This window comes from Ambystoma mexicanum, chromosome 4p, assembly GCF_040938575.1.
Source record: "Ambystoma mexicanum isolate Mex_15411 chromosome 4p, UKY_AmexF1_1, whole genome shotgun sequence".
NCBI lineage: Eukaryota > Metazoa > Chordata > Amphibia > Caudata > Ambystomatidae > Ambystoma > Ambystoma mexicanum.
This window is the reverse complement of record NC_090927.1, coordinates 1269267247-1269289363: the sequence shown is the minus strand read 5'-3', so window position 1 is coordinate 1269289363 and position 22117 is coordinate 1269267247. Positions and strand designations below refer to the sequence as shown.

Sequence of the window (22117 nt, the reverse complement as noted above, 5' to 3'; positions counted from 1 at the left end):
AAGCCTTTCCTTGCCACCATCTATGTGTAGCCGTCAGGGATTAGTTGGGATGTATCCCTGGGGAAGATTGATGGGAGTGGTACATCTATCATGTGGGCTTTGTTTGATCTAGATGTTGACCTGTCCGTATTACATTAGGGAATTATGCTGATTTAGATCTTCCACTTGACCAAGATAGCACTCCTGGAGAAAAGCTGGGAACCCTAAAGGAAATGATGCTAACTATCTCTGCCTCTCTTTATTTCTGCCTCTTAAATCAAAGGTGGATAGTGGCAAGTATAATTCATTGATAATGCAGAAAAAGAAAGAAACAATCATTAGGACATGTGAAGAAGTGGAAGTAGCAGCCAAGTGAAATGATACCCAATCTTTCTGGTCCCTGGTATCTTGGGGTATGAAAGATTACTTTCCCAATCTGGGCAGTAATGCAGCTGCAGAAGCGTGGTGAGTCACTTCTCACGGTTATATTTTATGTCTTGTGAAGATACCAAAGTTGATGAGTGTACAACATAAGGGTATGGGAAATCCACCGAAGGAAGGATACAAAAACGTTTCAGGTTGTACCCCAGTAGAGATCACTTTCGGGATAAACTTGCTAAAGTCAGCTAAAGCCACAGGACCTGATCAGGCACCAGCTGATTTGTATAAACCAGAATTTATTATGTAGACCCCTGTCCCCTGTAATATATTTAATTCTATCTTGGCAATGGGAAGACTCCCTGAGTCTTGGACTCTGGTGTAAATACTTCTCAGTTTGGAAAGGGGTGGTAGGAGTCATCCAGACAACTATCAACATATTTTGCAACTCAATGCAAGCACTATGATCTTTGAGAAAGTTGTCCTTTTTAGGAACTCCCATTTTATCTCTGCCCCAATGGGGCATTATGAAATGGGAAGTAATGTATGAACAAGGACTGCTAATGAGAAAATCTGTTCAGAGCTGCAAAAATTCCTTCATTTTGTTGGTCTAAACGGTGCATTTGGCTCTGTAAATAGGGAGGCTCTATGGGCAACCCTGAGGACAGAACTAATGGATGCTGTTTTGAGAGAGTCTATTAAGAACGTTCATGAAAATACTGGAGGGAGAGTCATATATGGGCACGGGGGAGCGGCAACAGCAAGCTTCCCTATTAGGAAAAAAGTGAAGTAGGGATATGTCCTGACACCAACCCTATTAAACCTATTTATTAATGCTATTGATGATTGGATCCAAGGGGCTTACGCCGATTCACCAAGGATGGTAATTGCAAAGGTTAATGTTCTCTTCTTTGCTAACAATGTTGTTTATTGTCCCAAACAGAAAATTGATTTGTTAACTTACTGAGCAACTTTGATAAATGTTGTGCTGTGAAAGGAATGGCGATAAATGGTTTGAATACCACAGTCCTGGTTTGGGCCTTCTGACACTTGATATGGCATATGACAAAAGAGTGGGGAACCCATTTCGAGGCTTTAAATGGATATGTCTATCTGGAAATCTGCATGGCTTTTTTAGACACCTCGAATGTTCAAATAGGAAAGAGCGAGATGGCATTAAAGTGGGTGGGAGGTGGCATATTAAGATGTAATCGCAAAGATAGGGAGTCTTTCTGTATCTGCCCCACCCCAAGCCTATAAGGGAATGGCCTTATCAAGTGCCCTGCACAGCAGTTAACTTTGAGGCTATGCCAACACCAAGAAGATGCACACAGTGGATAACTCATTTTGTAAAGTATTATTGGGACGTCTCCTTTCCTACTCAAACATTATGGTTTTTGAAGAACTGGGACAGAAGAAAATCATTATGGAGTCTAGTCCTACTCTGGGCTGAAGTGTGACCAGGAGCAGAGGACTCAGTCTATAAGGTCCATCCCCAGGCTCCAGGAATTAATGTCTTTGAATGGTGAGTCATCTGTAAACTGACTAGTCCATGTTAGTACCCGGCGAGGGACAATCAGATTGTTACAATTGATCGGATTGACCCTTAGCAGGTCATTGTCAGCCCCACAAAGACTTTCCTGCTGTGGTTCTGTGCACTGCATGCATCACTGTTCGTTCCTGATCTGCAAGTGGGTGCCATGGTAAAGGGAGAAGGGACTACATATATTCCCTTCGCTCTGTTCCATGGCAGCCATTTTCTTTGTTTACAATTGTTCATATTTTTTATGGCCTCTGTGGAAAGGGAGAAGGGACATCCATGGTGGCCATTTCTTTTTCCCTCAAGTTTCAAAACGTTTTCCACATTGTACCCTAACTCGAGAAAAAATACTATTACTACCCCAGTAAAACTTGCCAGGGTACTGACAGCAACCCTTGGAGGGGGAATTAGCATTCTGGCAATGCCCTCAGGGCTACATTAAATCCCTTGCATCACTCTGGCTTTTAACTCTTGCCCTGGGAGCATTAACCACTCAGTAATGCCACCCTCAGGTTCTATTGCTTTAATAAGAGCTTTCTAACTATTTTCGATCTTAGTGACTACTGACATTCACCCAATTCTCAAGCTTGACCTCAAAATAATGAAATTAACTTATTGGGACATGGCTGCTTGAGTGCAATGTGAACTGGCTCAGGCAAACCGTAGGCTGTACATCTGTTACGAGTGAAAGTGAACTGAGGGCCGGGAGCCCTTTCATCATGAAAATGTAGTAATTGTCATAGAGTTATGGCTAGGAGTACTTCCGCTGAATGCTGTAATGGGGAATTGGTCTGGGTTGGATCCTTTGAATTGCCTTGGCTCATGTGGCCATGGGCATGAAATGGTGGCACACGTTTTATTTCTGTGTCATTATACTAACCTCAGACAGGTTTAGCTAAGGCCCCAATATCAGGCACCTGCAAGAGTCTCTTGTGTGGGCATGCTCTACAGCTAGTCCAGGGGTTATTTGTGTAATACAAAAAAAGGTAGCAGGCACCCCTCTCTCGAATAAACATGAGATGGTAACATGTTCAGTGGTTATTAACCACTTTGAGAGTTTGTAGCCATCTGCGTTTTGGTAACTGTACTTTTCACAGATGGGAAATATCCAAAAATGCATACAAATACGAGAGGTGTGCCTGCTACCTTTTTTGTATTTTTGGAAGGAACTTGGGGTTGGTCACCCTAAGTTATCTGGGGCAACCAGACGTGGACTCCCTGCTCACTGTGCTCAGAGACGCACAGCTCCACCTCACTGATGAGGCCCAACAAGGCTGAAACACGTGTATGGGGTTGCTGTTGGTACTCTTGTTCAGAGGGGAATTGCCATAGCATTTTGGTGCTGGACTGCCCATGCGGGCGGGACAAAGACTGATATGCAAATGGTTATTTTCCATCTGTGAAAGGCACAGTGAGCAAAAAGCAGATGGCTGCAAACTCTCAAAGTGGTTACAAACCACTGAACAGGTTATCATGCCGTGTTCTTTCGAGAGACGGCGCCTGCTACCTTTTTTTATCAGTGGTTATTTGTGTCATTGTTTTTTTTATTTGAAAGTCTGGAGACAATTAACTTGGTTTTTTTTTATCAAAGTGTGAGGCCTTTAATAGGTATACATTTGCTTTTTCTGATGAATTCAAATTCTAAAATATGGAATTGTGTCGGCTATGTTTTCTGCAATTTTTTATATTTTGTTGGGAGCTCTAGTGTTCCCTAATGAAGACAAGAAACCTGTCTGATCAAAGGATCTGGGCAAGCTGGACTACAATGACTTTCATAAGTATACGATTTCTCTTGTGGACAAATCAGAATCCCGAGATTTGAAGTTGTGCTTCCAATATTGCATGGAATTGTAAATATTCTTTTGGTGGATCAAAAAACCTGTATGACATGTTTTTGTTATGGTGACTGTAGTTGCGGATCAATACAGTAAACAGAACTGAATGTAATAATGTTTTGTATTCCCCATAGAAATTCACAGGGTTTTGTTTTCCTCAATAAGTAATATTTTTAGTTTTCTCTGTGGAATAGGAAAATGTTACAGGATACAAAATGTACAATTATAATGTTTACACAGCTCTTCTGTGTTGCATTGTTGACATCACTCACCTTACTGCAATGGTAGGTGGCATTTGCAGCACAGATGAGGTTACTGTTGGGCCATCCATCCAAATCAGAGTCTTCACCACAGATGAGACCATCGCCAGCATATCCAGTCCTACATTCACATTTGTACACTGGGTCACTAAAATGGCCCAGGTAGATACACTCCGCAGACTTGTGGCACTTATGAGTTTTGTCTTTGCATGGATTTTCAGGTTCGCACATCTGTAAAACAGGCGGAGGTATCCAAACTGGTTACATTTGTGATATGTGAGAAAACTGATGTTCTATATGCAGGCTATCTAAGAGCAGAGTTAACTCTACCAATGGTTTATTGAAACATGAACCAGGCCTATAAAACAACATAACCTAACAAAGTATTTCATGCATTAGTCAGTCAAACAAACTTTAATTCGGTTTTAACCTTCAAGCTCCAAATACAATTGTTATAAAATGACAAAATATGTCATGCAAAAGGACCATAATTATAGCTTAAAAAAATAGAAAATACACAAAGTTACATGTAGAAGTAATGCCGGAACAACACATGAACATTAATAAAAATGACACGTTAAATTGAGAAAAATTAGAAAAGGGTTAAAAATATAATTATCTAAGGTCCAAGGATAGATCAATCTCGCAGTCTTGGACACTTATCCATAGGTTACCATATTACTGGGACCAAACTTCAAGGGCCTATTTCTCTGTAACACTACCCTGTAAATAAAACGAGCTGTCCCACAAACCACATGAGGATGCAAGCATTCGTTTAAGAATCTCATAGCAGGGATTACCAACAACTACCTTGGTTAATCAGGGTAGGTCTCAGGTACATACATCTCAATCGATGGGTTTCGCAACACATCAACAAAAAATGCATCATAGTTTCAGATAGAGTTCACACATTGGGCAAAGGTCCAACTGTATACCCAGCCCTCACATTGATCTACAAGCAACTGGTTAACAACCAAGCCTGAATCGTACAAACAGAGATTTACTCAAAAGGCAAGGGAAAATCATCCAGGGAATCCTTAAACCCTAGATACATCATACTTTCGAGATATTCTGCACTGAATATTTACTTCATAACTTTAGCTACTAGATTCTCAAGCCTGACCTTCTTCTGTTTGGTTTCATGGTGCTCACATCCCCTGCCCTGGTGTTTTGGGGCTTGTTCCACGGATCAGGCATGTCCAACTGGGAAAGAACTGACTTCCCATTTAAGCTCATAACATGGGACAACACATCCCTGTATTTCTCCAGAACAGCATCATTCTAGACTCTCGTCCAGAACAATATCGTTTTAAGCTCAATCTGGGCCGATACTCGGTTATTATCAAGTTCCAACTGGACTAGGGCAGTCGGCGCAGACACAGGCAGAAGCAGCAGATTCTTCAATAATGTGTTTTCACAAGTGGACAGTTTAACAATATTAACATGGCCCCACTGTTCTGATCCATATGTGGATGCAGGTATAGCTTGTTTTTGGTACAGTTGCAGGGCAGGGGTGATTGCACTCCTGCCGTGTTTGACAAAGAATGAAAGAATGCCATCACAATACTTAGTTAAATATTAAGCTGATGTGTCAAACTGTGGCCCCCAGCTACCAGACTCCTCAAAGCGAACTCTGAGATAATCAAAATAAGATACTTGCTCGATCATGAAGCCTCGTACATTCAATGTTCCTTTTGTGCGTGGGGGTTTGTAGATCATCACTTTGAACTTGGCAAAATTGAATGACAAGTGTAATTCAAGGCATTTCCTGTCAAATATAGGCAAGGCATGTCTCAGACTCTGGGGAGTGGTATTCAGAAGGATGGCATCCTCTCAGTAAAAGAGCCCAAGGGTTTTTATCAGCATCCATCGTTGGGTAATCCTGACACCCTCTCATCAATGCATTAATAATGACTTGCATATATACATTAAAAAATGGGGGGCCATCCCACAACCTTGCCTTACACCAATATTTACCCCAAACTCGTGGGTCTGCTCACCCCAACCCATATCTCATTCTGGCCTTATTAGCAGAATATAATGAGCGAATAATGGCAACCAAATCAGGGGGCAGCGGGGCTCCACGTTACAACAAGAACATAGCTCTTCTCTCCAAACAGTATGGAAAGCCGTTCTTATGTCAAAAGAGATCACATATAGATACATTCTCCTTAAGATCGTATATTTAAGAATGATCAGAAAGAGAATAAAACAAAGATCGATTGTACCCCTGTTAGGCCTAAATCCCACCTGGAGGTAACTAATAACTTCTTCACGTTCAGCCCACTCCTGGAGATGGATAAGTATAAGCTTCCCAAAATGTTTGCCCATACCATCAAGGAGGGAAATAGGTCAGTAGTTGGCTGGGGATTCCATGCCTCCCTTCTTATATATAGCTACGATTGTCACCCTACACCAGGAGGCTGGCATCTCAACACTCGACAAAATAGCATTAAATAGCCTCGACAACACCGGAGCCCATGTCAATACCTCATCTTTAAACAAATCTACAGGGATCAAATCAAACCCTGCCGCCTAATTATTCTTCAAAGACTTCAGGGCTATCGCCAGATCACCAACAGAGAATCGAAAAGAGGCACGGGTTGAAGGTCTAAAAAAACCTCAAAAGGCGATGATAGTACTTTGTCTCGATACAAGTTCGAGAAATAAGTATGTCATTCAACCTCACCAATATTACAGTGAGAAACACCCTCCCAATTCAAGTTCCTGGGCTGCAACCAACTTCCAGAAAGAACCACCATCCCTTGATTGAAAGGCTCCATGCAATTTGTCCCATTGGGCAATTGCAAACTCTAGTTTTTACCTCCCTATTAGCTCCTTATATTTCAATCGTAGGGAATGAAGGAGTCGTTTATCAGTCCCTGCTGGGCTGTTTACACAAGACACAATCTCCCTTTTGGCACTAGAACAAGTCGCATCACACCAGCCAACCTTACTCATTGAGTGTTTCTTTACAACGCGGCCTGGAAGTGATACAAGGGGGATCAGATATGCTTTAAGATGTTCAAATTTCTGCACTACCATGTGGTCAGAACAATCTGTGCCACAGATATCAGCAATATTAATTGAAATGGCTGCATAAATAGGTGATTTCAACTCCTGTTTCAAAAGGTTGGGCCACCTAACCCCCTTACGGGCTTGGCCAATAAGTGTCAGGAGTTGGGCCAAACAAATATCCTCATTACCAATCACCTCGTTGTTGTTACCCCCAATTGTAGCTACTAAGGGATGGTCACTCTTGGGTCTCTCATGAACCCTAAAATCACCAATTCTAGCCCAATCTTTCCATGAGACTAATATATAATCTATCAGGGAGCTCTCATTGGCCCCTAAAAAGTTTTTTTTTAGCCGGTTGGTCCCTTAAAAAACAACCATTGTCCGTAAATTCATTTGAAACAGAATGCATGCAGACTACAATGCAAAACAGTGCACACAACAAGGGAGAGTAATGTTGGGAGACGGAATATCCCATGCCTCATCCTAGTCCTCCCAAATTCCTACAAGATCAATCTGGGGTTCCAGTTGAAGATTAAAATCACCCACCACAATAGTAAAGGAGAGGCACGGTAAAGAGGGAAACAATGCATCATCCAAATTCTGTAGGCACCTCAATGTCAGCAAGCCCTTTGAGGGTCTGTTATACAGGTTAAAGAGGCACATCACTCCATCCATGGTCAACCATATCTTCAACACTCGGTGAACCCGAGTCCACAACCTCTACCTTCCAGCAAAGAGTGACATCGACCCATACCAATAACCGACCACTAGGTCTGCCTCTTAACCCCTTAGTGGTCGGCACGTGGAAAGACTGATAACCCTGAAAGCTAACAGAGTCAGGGGCCTGGGTTTCTCACATTGAGAAACAGTTGAGCAACTCTTTTAAGCTTATGTGTTGTCCTGTAAAATACTGTTTTGAATTTGAACTTCAGGAGTCAAACATTGTTAAGATCTGCCAATGTAATCTTTTTCTTGGGATATAGAGCTGGGGTGAGATCATTATCCCATCCAGCAGTAAATATCACCAAGTTTCAGCAGCGAGTCCAAGAGATAAAGGAGCATGGAACTCTGACCTAGGAAGTCTCAAACTAGCCCCGGTGCAGCTTTAATGCACACAGGCGGGAGGCACAGTCAGGATGGTGCAACTCTGAAAGACTAGTGACTTTCTAGTGCACTCATTTATCGCAATTAAAATTCCCCAAAAAGTGACCCGCAAATATGTGCAGAACACAGAGGCAAATGTTTGACTGGCCTTTAAATATTTACAGGTCAATTTCGAGGATGTATGTAAGTCCCCCACACTGCCCTAATGCACCCTAATGCCTGCTTTCATCACCCATGGATCCCCATAGTCGTCTCTCTCCCCAGTACTGCAAGAATATTTTAAACCGTTTTTTTTTCCAGAGCAAAAGTGCTAAAAAGAGGAAAATATTATAGCGCATGCTGCACTTTCATGCTGGGATCTCCCTTACACCACTAGGGCAATGGGGCGGGCATGTTATAGTATTGCATAAGAGATATCAGCAACTTTCCCTCCCCCACCCCCCAACCCCCAGGGCCCTACTTGTTTACCTGGCTAGCCTCGGATGTTTCACGTTGAATCTCCCAAAACGTTGTTTTGTGGACCTCAATCAATACAATTCCGCGTAGGTCGGCAAATCAGTGAGCTAGCTCGCAGAGCGTTATTCACACGCATGTCATTCAGCGTCTAGTCTCAGAACTACGTTGCGCCATTTTAATTCCTAGTGAACACTTGGAAAACAAAACATATGCATGCACCACGCGGCACTGCTGTGATGGTTGCCATGTTGTATATCCTCTACTGAACAGTATCCACAATTACAATACTAATAAAATAATAACAGCAGTAATAACCATATTTACCATGTGTATAGTGCACACCACAAACTGAATAGTTTATTTGTGCTGATAGATGTGATTATTAGATGTTTTCTATGATCATATGTTACTGGATTACCGTTCGGCGGACCCCACCATAAGAATATAATAACATTACATAACACTTAAAGAGGTGTAGCGTGCAACAAAACTTGTCGGGTGACAAATCTGTGCTTAAACTGTCAATCTAGGTTTTAGAGTTAGTTTTAAAATGTGTGTCTTGCCTTTGGCACTGGCATCGAACATGCAGACGAGAGGAGGCCTGCCTATCTTTACATTATCAATAGTTGCTCAGTTAGGTTTGTGTTTTTGTAAAGTGCAGCACCGCCACCTGCATTGCCTGAGGGTGCAAAAAGTATAATAATGTATTTTTAAGAAATCACTTGGGACAACAGTTCTCCATTCTTTTGAAGGTATCAATAGCGGGTGTTGTTTGATTCCATCGACCACCTGTGTTTGATTGTCTTATTCTACACAGAATTCTTTGTTCATAGCCTAAGAGGGAGAGCGTGACAGGGCTAGAGAACATTTACAGTGTGGAAATGGAACAAGCTAACTCTTTTTGGTGGATTTGTTTTGTGGGATCTTTATTTTGACTTCCTAACCATTCAAGTCATCGATGTCGACAACCACAAAGATGTTTCTAGATGCCCTTCTCAATTCAGGGTATTTGAGCCATGTTCGTTCTCAGTAGAGGGGCTCCCACACTCCTTTGTAACTTTGTAAAACTTGGGGTCTCACCCTCAGTAACCCAGGTTAACCCAGACATGGACTCCTTGCTCAATGTGTCTTAGAGAGGCGCAGCTTCACCTCCCTGAGGAGGCCCAACAAGGCTGAAACACATGTCTCGGGTTGCTGATGGTACGCTTGTTCAGAGGAGATTTGCCTAGCATTTTGGTGCTGGACTGCCCTTGTGGGTGGGACAAAGACTGATATGCAGATGGATATTTCGACACAGTGAATGGTGCAGTGAGCTAAAACGTGGTTGTAGACCCTCCTGAGTGGAAGAAATTCCATAGAACAAGGTATTTGACCCATGTTCGATCTCAGCAGAGGGGCTACCCTACTCCTTTGTAACTTAGTAGTAGTAGTCATTTGTCATTTATAAAGCGCCTTTATCCCATTAGTATGGCCTCGACCCGCTTATGGGGTTAACTCCCTCGGGGGACCGAAGTCCAAGGTATGGGAAAATGTGTTCGAAGGATTAGAACGCGTGTGTGCATTTGGCCAAATTAGGGATTTGGGTGCGATGGTTGGGCCTCAGTAACCTATCTTTGATGGTCAGGCATGTGAATGGGTGCTGAGAGGTGGTCAGGAGGGTTGGCGAGTATGAGAGACTTGCAATGTGTCCATCTAGACCACATTTTTTGGCGTAGGACATAGCTGTGGCAGAGATGTTCTTCTTCGTGTTTTAGTTTGGTGAATGGAGGCGGGTGGGGTTGGGCGGCCGTGCCTGCGGCTGGTGTCCGCCGAAATGGTGCGTAAATATGTACATTGAGCCTCAGTTGGAGCTCAGTACTGGATTTTACTGTACCCCACATTACCCCAAAGAGTGAAGAATACATTTAAATGATCCCCAGGGAAACTTCATTCTATAGAACTAGTACCATATGTCCACGTACTCACACCATTTGCAGCTATTGGCATTATGTGCCAGGTACTTATATCATCGGTCGGCTATTGCCATCCTATGTCTAGCTACTAACACAACTTGCAAAATCCGGCATTTACATGCCCAGGTAATCCCACCATTTACCAGTTATTGACATCATATTTCCAATAACCTCTGACAATTATATTAGATATTAGATATACGATATTATCAAATGGCTAGGTGTTTCCATGACATTGCAGGCTTTGCCATCATTTGCCCAGACCCTCACATCATTTCCAGGTTATTCTGATCAAATTCCCAGGAACACACACTATTTGAAAAGGTTTTTTTTCCATCAGATCCCAAGGTATTTATACCATTTGCCAGTTAGTGTTATCAAATTCTCAGGTACTCACACCATATGAGAGTTTTTCCCATCAAGGGCCTAGGTATTGGAACCACATACCAGGTACTGACATGTGTAGCCTTGTATTGACCAGACTCTCACAACACTTGAAAGCTATTGCCATTGAATGCTGAGATCTGCATGCTACTTGCCAGGTTTTCATACCATTGCCCAGTATTGCCATCATATATCCAGGTATGCAGAGAAGGAGGAATTGGTTGGGTCCGAGTGAGAGCAGAGTTGCTTTACTCCTTCTCCACTCCTCTCTACACAGGAAGGTGAGCGTGCCTCCCTGATAATCCATGGTCACAAATGACTGTCTGGCCCCTCTGCTAAATGTTGTATGGCTAGGAAGGCAGCCGAAGAATTGCTCTTGTCTAGCACCCCGCTACTCCCACTTCAGGACATGGGCAGAGAATACCACCTCTCCTCGTGAGCTGCCAAGCTCTCTGGCTGTGCCGCCAAAGGTGTAATAATGAGAATGTGTTCTATGTGATGTCAGTAACTGCCGGTCTTTAGATAATGAAGCCTGCACACCAAGACATGCTGACAATAATCAATTATCTCATGTGTTAACTGACTGGGAATTTCAATTACTTTGACATCTATATGTACACTATAATTGATTGACTGCACATTTTGATACAAATTATGTCTGTTTGATTGTGTTTTTTTTAAATTTTCTAAGTTATTTGAAACGTGAGCCAAAAAAGCGCTAAGGTCCACAGGTACCTGCTTGCTCATATCCCCAAGAATAAGGTGAGCTATGAGTAATGGAAGACCTTTTTCCAATATGGCTCCTAGTGCCTGGAATTCTCTACTTGTACATCTGCAGCAGGAAAACAACCTGCTTCAATGTTGGAAGCGGTTGAAAACCTTCATGTTTGAATAAGCGTCCAGCTTTTGCTGCTCTTCTCTTCTTGCTGCCCCGTCTTGTACATGTTTTTCTTAAGTGTTATGGTGCGCCCTGGTGCCTGCAGGCTTTTGGCAGATGTTAGGACTGATTCTCTATACTCTGGCCTGGTGGACAGGTGTATAGAAGGCCAACCTATATTGTGACAGGGACAACTCTGGGGAGCTGTAGCCAAACCAGTTCCGGTAGCAGTGACAGGTGGTTTAGGCTAAGTTCTTCAGAGGTGCTGAGCTTATAAAGGGTCCACAATGAGTTCACATAATGGGAATCACAAATTACACTTACAGAGGATGTATAGAAATACAATTATTATTTATTGGGAAGAGGGTCCGAGGTTGCTTTTCGCGCAGAAAGCCGCAGTCATCAATTTGCAGGGGTTGCAGGTTCTAGCTAATCTCTGTGAGTGTCTTTCACTGTTGCAAGGACTCTCGAATGAAGAATGCAGCAGAACTTGATACAGTACCCCTCTCAGGACTGGACTCGGGTCAGGGAAGCAGTTTTGGATGGTGGTCACCGCAACACAGCTACGCAAAGGGACTCAACTGCTGCGGTCAGACATTCCCCTCTATCTCGGGTCCCATTGGTGCTAGGATGCCGAGGTTTGGCAGAGATGGGTCTCGTAGAGCTCACTGAAGATCCCTAAAGTTCCAGGTCGAAACTCAGAACGGTGACGCCAGCAGCACAGTAGCCCAAATTTGGAGCTCATCAGCCCCAAGACGGTCCCGGGACACTTCCGAAGGCTCTTTTTTGCACGGTAACGAGCAGACGTCAGGAATGGATCTTCCCTCCACTCCAAGGGTCACAGCTCCTTCGCAGGACTGCTAAAGATCTTCAGTAACACAGGGCTCCTCCAGGACAGCAGCAGAAGTTGGTAGCCAGCCTTCCTTCCTACGGGTCTCCGGTTTCTTTGCAAGTGTCACAGCTGGATAGGATTCTTGGCCTGTTCAGTTTTCTCCAGGATCTCTGAGGAATGGTGCAGGGGTCCTCTTCTTATCCTAAAAGCCAGGTAAGAGCTGCTACCCTCACTAGCCAATGACAGTACCATCCCACACACACTCCCCAGCAGTGGTCCAATCAAAACCACTGGCAGGAAAATTCATTCATACCACTCAGACACACTGAAACCAGTTTGTGGATTGGGAACGTGACAGTCCCAGCCCACATCCTGCCAGCAAACACACACAGCCCTCCAGTAGTCCGCCAAAAGCTCCTGCTTTCCCAGGCACTGGAAGTCCTTATAATGATTTTCCTGGCCTCTCAGGCCAGGAAGAAGGCTAAAGAACAATATGGCAAAAGGACAAGCGAAAAATCTTGTAGCACGGCCATGTTTGACTAGAAGCCACAGTTATTAGCCACCCGCAGTAAACATAGTAAAGCCAAAACAAAAAGACACAAACAATGGGAAAAAGTCACTGCTGCCACCAGCTTATCCTTTTAGCACACCTAGAGTAACCAAAAATCATCTGAGTGTTAGTCTAAGGCAAAACAAGAACGTACCCCATTGTACTGCAGTGTATGCTGCATTGTACAATGATAAAAAGTTACCACAAGTGATATAAAAGTAATCAAAAGTAGTAACCCAGTAACACAACTAAGGGAAACAATGTTTCCCAGTACTGGCAACCTGAAGGACATGTCAGTTTCCCCATGACACATGAGCAGAAAACAGTGCAGTAAAGCTTAAGGCTTCACTGCACTGTAAAAAGTCCAGGTCAGATTCCAAATAAAAGCAAAAAGTTTGGGGGTTCCATAAAGATGGACGGAAAGGTGCAGTAAAGAGAAATCTTTCCTAGCAGCACGTTATAAACAAATAAATAAAAAAAGAATTAAAACAATTTCAGTAATGTGCTTACCAGTCACAGGTGAATGCGCTTCAATTCCAATATCCAGAACATTTTAATTAAGTTTGCATGACATCAAATGTGCATTAATTCCTTTGAGGTGATGCATGTCTCACTTTTCGGAGCTTCTGTTGTGTAGTATTTATGACAATGTCCACTCACATCTGTGACCCCTGACACTGAGCCCTCCACGCACACTGAGCTTTAGGCTCACTTACTTGTTTGTCTTTCTTGGCAACTTCAAGACCCACTCCGTATGGCTGGCTGCCTTTGTAACGTGGCGGGCAGGGAAGGCAATGGAAGCCTGGATCCGTGTTGACACAACGATGGACTCCATTCATCGTGAAGCAAGCATCTGGAACTAATGCACACTAGTGTGGGACGACAAACAAACAAGAACTCAGAACGAGGAATGAGCTTTCCCTCTGGAATGCAATTCTCAAATGATACCTGGACAGGGCCAGCGACAGATGCCACGAATCCACGTACCTCATCCAGGTCCTCGCAGAATGTGCCATTCCCAATGTAGCCAACTGGGCACGCCCCACAAGACCAGGACCCATCAGGGAAACTGTTACATTCAGCCCCAGGAAAGCATGGATTGGACAAGCAGCCATCTGGGAACAGAGATGCAGTCATTACAAGCCAACCTTGGACTCCGGGGTTAAAGCACCATCAATCTGTCAGCGCCAGAAGAAGCAAGATTTCTCAGAGGTCACTCGACTGTTTACCTTCAGAATAACTTGAAAATCTATCCGACCGTCAATGGCGGGCCACCCAGAAAATGTGACATAGGTGAACGCTCCTAGCGGGAGGAATGTGTGTCAGGAAAGACTGTCTCATATTTTTTTCAGAGATAGTTGCTATGTTACTTCTAGACCAGCATAGCGTGCAAATTTCTCGTTATTTTTTCCGAGGGTCTCTACTTGTGTCTGGGTAAATGCACCAGGAATGAAATGTGCTCTCCAAATATGGAATATATTAAACGTGTCCATTTTAAAGGATGTATTTATTTATTTTAATTTTTGGCCCGTAGGACTGAGGGCGCACATAAAACGAGATAAAACAGAGGAGGAAATACTTTAATAAGGGCTGAAGGGGAAAGTCGAATTTGTCAAGGGATAGTCGTGGTTGCATGGGGTGTGCTTGGGCAACGGCTCTAGTGAAATATCTCCTGCAAGTTGAATGACATCTCATATTATTCTAGGTTAGAAAAGTATCTACACTTTCTCCAGCGTGTTACAGAATTAAATAGAGACCACGACGTGTTTCAGACATCAGGGAATCACTTTGCCAGTCTGACCCCTTGCACTTGTTGGCATCTGACTGGCCACACTGATTTGCCCACTCTGACTTTTAATTCCAATTGCTAATGACCAGTGCCCTTTTCAAAGGAGGGGTTGTGGGGGTGACAACAGAGCGTAGGTGATTGATGGTGTATGTACTATGCACACCATGGGAAGCAGAACCACCACTGTGTGATTTAGTGTGAGACTGCCTTCTGAGTGTGAGGGTTGTATCAGATGTGGGTGGTCTTAAGCTTCGATTTATTCTGAGAGATTGATGGAAGTGCACTTAGAGTTGTGAGCTGCCTCATGGGGCCCCATCAAGTGGGCATTGAGGGCGTGCGCAGTCAGGGGGTCATTCAGTTCACTTTGCATGGTCTGATGTCTTCAAAGCATGCATGTTTCATGAGAGTTACACACGTATTCCACATGTACTCATGATAATGCACTTGATGTGTGCCATGTAACTGGGATCCCACTAACCTAACCCCGTTAATGGGCCCAGAACAAATGGACACCTGTAACTAAGCCACAAGGCCTGGTTATGAGTTTGCTGGTATTACATCCGGAAATACCGCCAAACTCGTCTACTGGTGCCGCTTGCAGTAGATACCCAGAAGGTCGGCATGATTCTAAGTATTGATGATCTTTCTGTTAGTAAGCATTGCATAGTCCCATAGCACTCCATTGGGTCTGGTATTTACCACATATGTTCAAATGTGCAGGTGGTAAATAGGCATGCAGATTTACCTCCACACAAAATCAAGCGTGAAATCATAATTTCAGTAATGAAACTCGTGGTTTGGTGGTGCAGTCAATCATCCGGCAGTGTGAATGACCAGATGTGCCACCACTACCGCCAAAACGCATCATCAGGCCCTACATGTATCATAGCTGCAGCAGCATGTGCAAGCAATTCTTCTTGCACCACCTCTAGCATGGTCTGTATTGTTTGCATGCATACATACACTCCTCACGGGGCCTGAGAAACCCTACAAACTAAAAATAAAAAAACGAGTAATGGTTATGGGGGATATGCAAGTTCTTTTATCAAACAATCCTGCAGGAATATGTACCATCTCATTGCACCCAAAAGTAATAGGAATGTAAGGACCGGGCAAGCAGTTGATCTACATAGGTTGAAAAGTGTTCACCATGACATTTTGGGCCTCATTACATGGTAGGTGGTAAGGGTTTACCGGTACCGGTAAGGGCACCGGTACCGGTAAACCCTTACTGCCTTACTACGAGGTCCCTTTGCAGGACCCGACCTTAACAGCTGGTGTAGCCCAGCCATTAAAGTTGAGACCCGCAAGGGGACCTTGGTGATAATTACGGTACCGCAATTTCCGGTACCGTAATCAGCCCCTTCCCCATTCCCATTGGCCTTATGGGGCAAAAATGGGAATGGGGAAGGGCCATGAGAAAGGGGGAATTACCGCCCCACCAACCTTGGAATAGGGTGGTAATTCCCCTTTTCTCCATGGTGGTACCGGTATGGTACCGGCGGCAACCATGGTGCTAATAGCACCATGGTTTACCGCCTACCGTCTAATGAGGCCCTGTGAGTGCACACCTGCAAGTGTTTCGTGTGGCAGAGAACAGAAGAGTCAACATACAAACATTAGCCAGTAAGCAACGTGCCAGCGCAAGTGTGGTGGTAAAATGACTTGCAATGACTTAAAATGGCACATGGAAAGATGTTTATGGCTCACATAAGCAGTGCAATGCAAGGTGACCGTATGGGGACATGAAATGTTATCTAGATCGCTTACTCTGTGGTTAGTAACTTACTATGCATGCCTGCCTATCCTATGTATCCTCGGAGTGGGAGTGGGAAACGATGTCAGTATTCAGTGAGTGACTGAAACAGGTACTGCACACGAGGTGCACACCCTGAAAGCAGCAAAGCCTAAGAAGGGATTTGCGGATTCTCTACACAGTTGACCGCCATTTGCTCAGCCAGTATAATGCATTGTTAGTCTTTCAACCAGGAATGGAACTGGTTCAAATGGAATACCACATAGGGGGTCATTCCGAGTATGGAGGTAGGGGCTTAACGGCACCGGTCAGGATGCCGGTGCCGTTAAGCCCCTACTGCCATATTCCGAGGTCCCTTAGCGGGTCCCATCAGGAATGGCTGGTTTGACCAGCCGTTCTTAGCGGGACATGATAAGGGACCAGGGAGCAAAAAACGGGCCCACTATCAGCGGGCCCGTTATTTGCTCCTTCCCCATTCCCATTGAGCCCTATGGGGGCTCAAATGGGAATGGGGAATGGTTCCTGCAACGAGGAATTTTCCGGGTCCTCCAAGGTTGGAATGACCTGGTAAGTCCCCATTCAGTGACACCAGACCCGGGTTTCGAGGCAGCCATGGCGCTTATAGCACCATGAATACCTCCAAACTCGGAATGAAAATGTCCAACTTTTTGTTATTTTATTTATTTATTTGCATTTTTAAAGCACTCACACAGCCCGCGAGCATCGAGGCGCTGTTACAGGAATTGTTTTTTTTTAGTTGCGTAATAGTTTTAGTTTCATATTTATAAGGCACTTAAATACCCAGAGGTTTCTAAGCACGGACCCGGTGGATCGAACCTGTGTTGCTTCGTGTTGTCTTGCTTCCAAGGTGAACACGTTGCCACTGAGCTATCCTCCCGGTTATGGAACCCGGTCACGAGAAATGTCACTTCTCGAGCAATATGCTCATGCCATGTTGAATGTTTTTAATTCTTTGAGTGATTCACTGGCGTCTCTATGCACATTTTATGCCATGCACAACTGAGGAATATTGAAGATGGTAATCGCTGTGAATGACCAAAATATGTGCCTTTTAAAACAAGTCACAAGCAGATGTCTTTCTTACTCTTGCACTAACGCTTCTTTTAGTAAATTTGGAATGTTCAAAAATACCTGCTAGCTTCCTCTTTACCTACAACACGTGTTCTTGATATACAAAATATACCTTAAACTAATACTGTTATAATTATGAAATCTGACAGCACTTTGAATCATCAATGTTTTTATCAACATCTTTTCTATTTTACCTGGATGTTTAAATTGGTTTACAATAATTACATTCTGAAAGAAATCTCGCCATTCTTTTCACTTAATGATGAATAATATATGTTGACTATTATTATGCCCCTGTCAGAGTATTGCTGTATGAAATGTCAAAATCCCACTGACTAATCAGGCCATGATTAGTTGCTTTGCTTCTAGGTCACAGCAAAACACTATTCAGCCAATGTCAGAGCACCGTTAAATCCAGCAGCCATGGATTAATGTTCCAAAGCTTATTAACACAACTGCTTAATACAGACATGGAATAAAAGAGGGCGTTAAAACACTGTCTTCTTAATTTGTCTCTTCTACTCCCCCCACTACACCATTTCAATGCTCTCTTGTTAGCCACTATTCCATCCACTTTGTTCCAGCTACAGGTAAACAATGCTCCTTCCATCTTGCAGGTGTAGGTGTGAGTTTGATTGTGTGTGAGGCCGGTAGGTGCTATTGTGATGTTTTTCACCTTTTGTCATACCTTAGATGTCTACTGCATGTTATGCATGCATTACTAATATAGCTGTTCAAAGACAATGGACTGTATTGTTTTACTATACGACCCATGGATCCCCTATGGCACTGTGTAACCACAGGAAGGGTAAGTCAGACAAATGTAATATATCACTTCAACTTAGATCAAGGAAGGAGGATGGTTGTAAATATCTTTGATACTGATCAACACAGGAGAACTATAGACAAGAACTTAGTGTGAGTCAATTTATGGTCAACCAAAGTAAGACCTCCCTATAACCAAAAACAATATTCTCAGCCTTTGCAGAAGGGTAACCAGTAGAGGCCCACTCCATCTAAACGTGTTGCATGTGTTTCCATACCTTTATTAGGGACATTGCAAAGAAAGGGGTGTGGGGGTGAACTTCTATTGATGACAGAAAGAATGGCAACATTGCTTCTATAAAGAAAAGGGTTGAGTTATAACATCAAGAATGATGAGAGAGGTTGGAAGTAAGGTTCAGTAGAATTCAAATTGTGTCTTCAAGTTTCCAACCATTACGCAAATACTGTAAATGGCCTACACAGGTTGTGTGGTCTCTATTTGGTATGCACGCATGTGTTTATGTATTCATGCATGGATGTACATAATCATGCATGTTTGTAGGCATATATGCAAATAGCTGTTTCTCTAACAGCTGGTAGCATTTTAGTATTGTATTCGTGTTCAGTGCACTTGCTTATCCTCAAGCTACACTTTGCAAGGTGTATACCCACCAATCGGACAATCCTGCTTGTTGCACATCTCATTTTCTTTGACGTCTCCCACACATTTCTTTCCTCCATACTGTGGCCTTGGGCTGTTACACAGGCGGGACCTTTCACGCAGGCCTCCTCCACATGTGACGGTACAACTGGACCATGGCGACCAGGGTCCCCATTGTCCATTGACTGTAAGAGATATTGGAAAAAGTTACCCCACAGCTACAAGATTTTCAATCCATAGTTCTATTAGCAAAGAAACACAACATTCATGCAGTTTATTTTTAGTTGTTTTTGCAACATATGACCTACTCACACGATTGTTAGACATGTCTGCAAAGGGATTCCTGTAACACAGCTGCAGAATTATTCTACATTTTTGTAAACATGGTTTTGATTACATTAAAGGGGTGGTAAAATGTACCTTTTTGTATTATTATTTTTTTACAAGTAAACAGGGTCTCTTAAAAGCACAATAATATCTATAACATAAAACGTTTATTGAAAACCAGTAGGTTTTGTAGTTTCCAAACTTTAAAGTTGGGAATATGTTGTTGGTTGCTGTGACGTGTCTCACTCCTCGAATGCATTTTGAAACATTATATTTTGATGCAAAGAGCGTACTGGTCATTTGGCAATGAGTCTAGGCTAACACACCGTTGTTATTTGGATCTTATTTCTCAGCTGATTGTGATACTGACGCACCTGCCCTGATACAGTGCTGCTAGCCATCAATCCCATTTCTTGCAGTGGCTGTGCAGTCAGGTAACTATAGCATATTAATGTAAACACATTTAACTTTCGTTTTTGTTAAGAGGACATGGGCGGGTATGTGCAGAATGCCAGCGAGGAATCAGTGATATCCTCACTGAGAAGGTATTCATCATTTTGGGAACAGCCCCTTTAAGACAAATAGTGCCTGGGCATTCTCTTTGACCAATATCGAGTCTTCTCTACAAAATGTGTGATGCAGTAAAAGGTACTAATATTCATCTTTGCAAGGTTTACTCGATTCTTCCACACCTCCAAACTGGAGCATTCTAGAATCACTAATATTCAATCAACATCGGCCTCCCCAAAAACCGGTAATTTTCTCAACATTACAAAGCAATCCTGCACTAAGTCGGAAGCTCAGATCAGCCAGTATTCAAGCAATCAACGAAAGGACGTGGAAGCAGCAAAAACACACAGAGGCAGGCCCCAAAAAGGGTCTTCATTTATTATTTGGGCCATAGTCTGATCACCTGTTTTTTTTAAAGAAAACAGAGTAATTAAACTTTTCACGTAAACCTTTGATTGTTAACTGGAACTGTGGCCTCCCTCTAGATCAGCCTCCCAGCCTCTCTCAAACTTGAGCAGAAGCACCTCCGTTCCGGAAGCAACTCAAGACCTTCCTTTTCACTTCCGCTTTCTCTCTTCCTCTCCCCTGCTGATGCACCTGACTGGTCCGTGCACTGGTCACCCTCTGAACTTGGGCCCAGGCTCCTGAATCTCCAGTTGCCCTTGCACTGCCTCCGGGCTCCCCAGCGCTTAACGGTCTGTATCTGCAACTCTTCTCTCTGCACTTATGAGCTGGCTGCACTTGTGAGATAACTGCACTTCCCCGTTTCCCTCCCCCCTGGCACTTCTTCCCTTCCCTCTTCCCCGCACTGGCGCAATTTCAATGACACAAGGCCTAGTAAGATTGTTATTTTGTTATCCCTTTCCTTCCCTCTCCTTGTCTTGTCGCACCTAGAAACACTTGTGTACAGGTGCGTTATACATTCCACATCATACCATACCATATCATAACTATGCACTACATATACTGATGAAAACCTAATCCTTCTCCAGGCTAAACCCATGTTACCATAATCCAACACTTCTAAACTGTTCCATGTGTTAATTCCGGTGCGAAAATATCGCAATGCAAAGATATCGCCATATTTTTGCGGCGAAATTCACACATGGACCCTGCGGGGGACACCCTCACAACCCCTGCATCATTTTCTAATGTGTGGGGGACACCCCCGCAACCCCCGCTCCCACATAATATCCCCAACAAAAATATCGCCTATGGCGAACCAAACGGCCATATCTACGGCGATATTTTTGTTGGGGATATTATGGAGTGATACCTTCTAAACTTCACTAATTTTTCTTCATAACTACCACCTTTCACCATTCAGTATATATGCTACTTCCCACTGTTACCTACAACTCACCTGTATAGATTTACCTAATGCTTCTCTATAGCAAAGAGGCTGAGAGATAAGTCAGCAACTGAATCGAGACTCGCCTATAACTTGCATATGACAGCAAGACTAGTCTAACGTTCGCATTATATTGTACCGACCTTCATTCCACAAGGTGCAGTGCGTCATTCTTTTTACCAAGATAAAGTGAGTTTTCCATATACTGTAAATATGACGCCATGCAAAATGCTCAGCCATAGAACAAGCCCTCAATGAAAAGGGTGATTGCGTTAAACTGAGAAAATAAGCAGGTTAGGGAGTAAGCAGAGGAAACGCATCAATGTCAGAGTAAAATCAATCTAATTGTCTATGCTTTTTGAAAAAAAGTACAAATGGGCGGGGGGAAATAACTTCTCTGCTCTTTAAACCCAAAAACTTTAGAGAGGTTATTGTAAAGCTTCATAGCTTGACAACATTTGCTAGATTATTCATCACATGGTATCTTTCACGAGAACAATTGAGAACATGCCCTATAACTTCTTTTTTAATTGTTATGTGTCAATTTTGAAAATACAACTATATGCACTCACCAATGTCACCATCAATAGAAACATTTTTTTCAGTTAAATATATAGTGATTTTTTTTAGGAACAGGCAACTTTATTTCTAAAACAACTGTGGCGATAGTGTAAGGAGTTTTATGAGAATTTGCCTTTACA

The 22117-nt window shown here is 43.2% G+C and overlaps 1 protein-coding gene across 2 annotated transcripts in view; it reads right to left on the bottom strand.

The window, feature by feature from the left end:
* Positions 1-22117, bottom strand: part of THBS2 (thrombospondin 2) — a 389899-nt gene that overhangs the window by 208468 nt on the left and 159314 nt on the right. For both annotated transcript variants that reach the window (XM_069606958.1, XM_069606957.1), the window contains exons 10-13: positions 19240-19413; positions 14153-14280; positions 13882-14034; positions 4005-4223 (exon numbers count right to left, since the gene is read on the bottom strand). In XM_069606958.1, coding sequence (XP_069463059.1) covers positions 4005-4223; positions 13882-14034; positions 14153-14280; positions 19240-19413 — 674 coding nt within the window. The remainder of the gene's footprint in view (positions 1-4004; positions 4224-13881; positions 14035-14152; positions 14281-19239; positions 19414-22117) is intronic.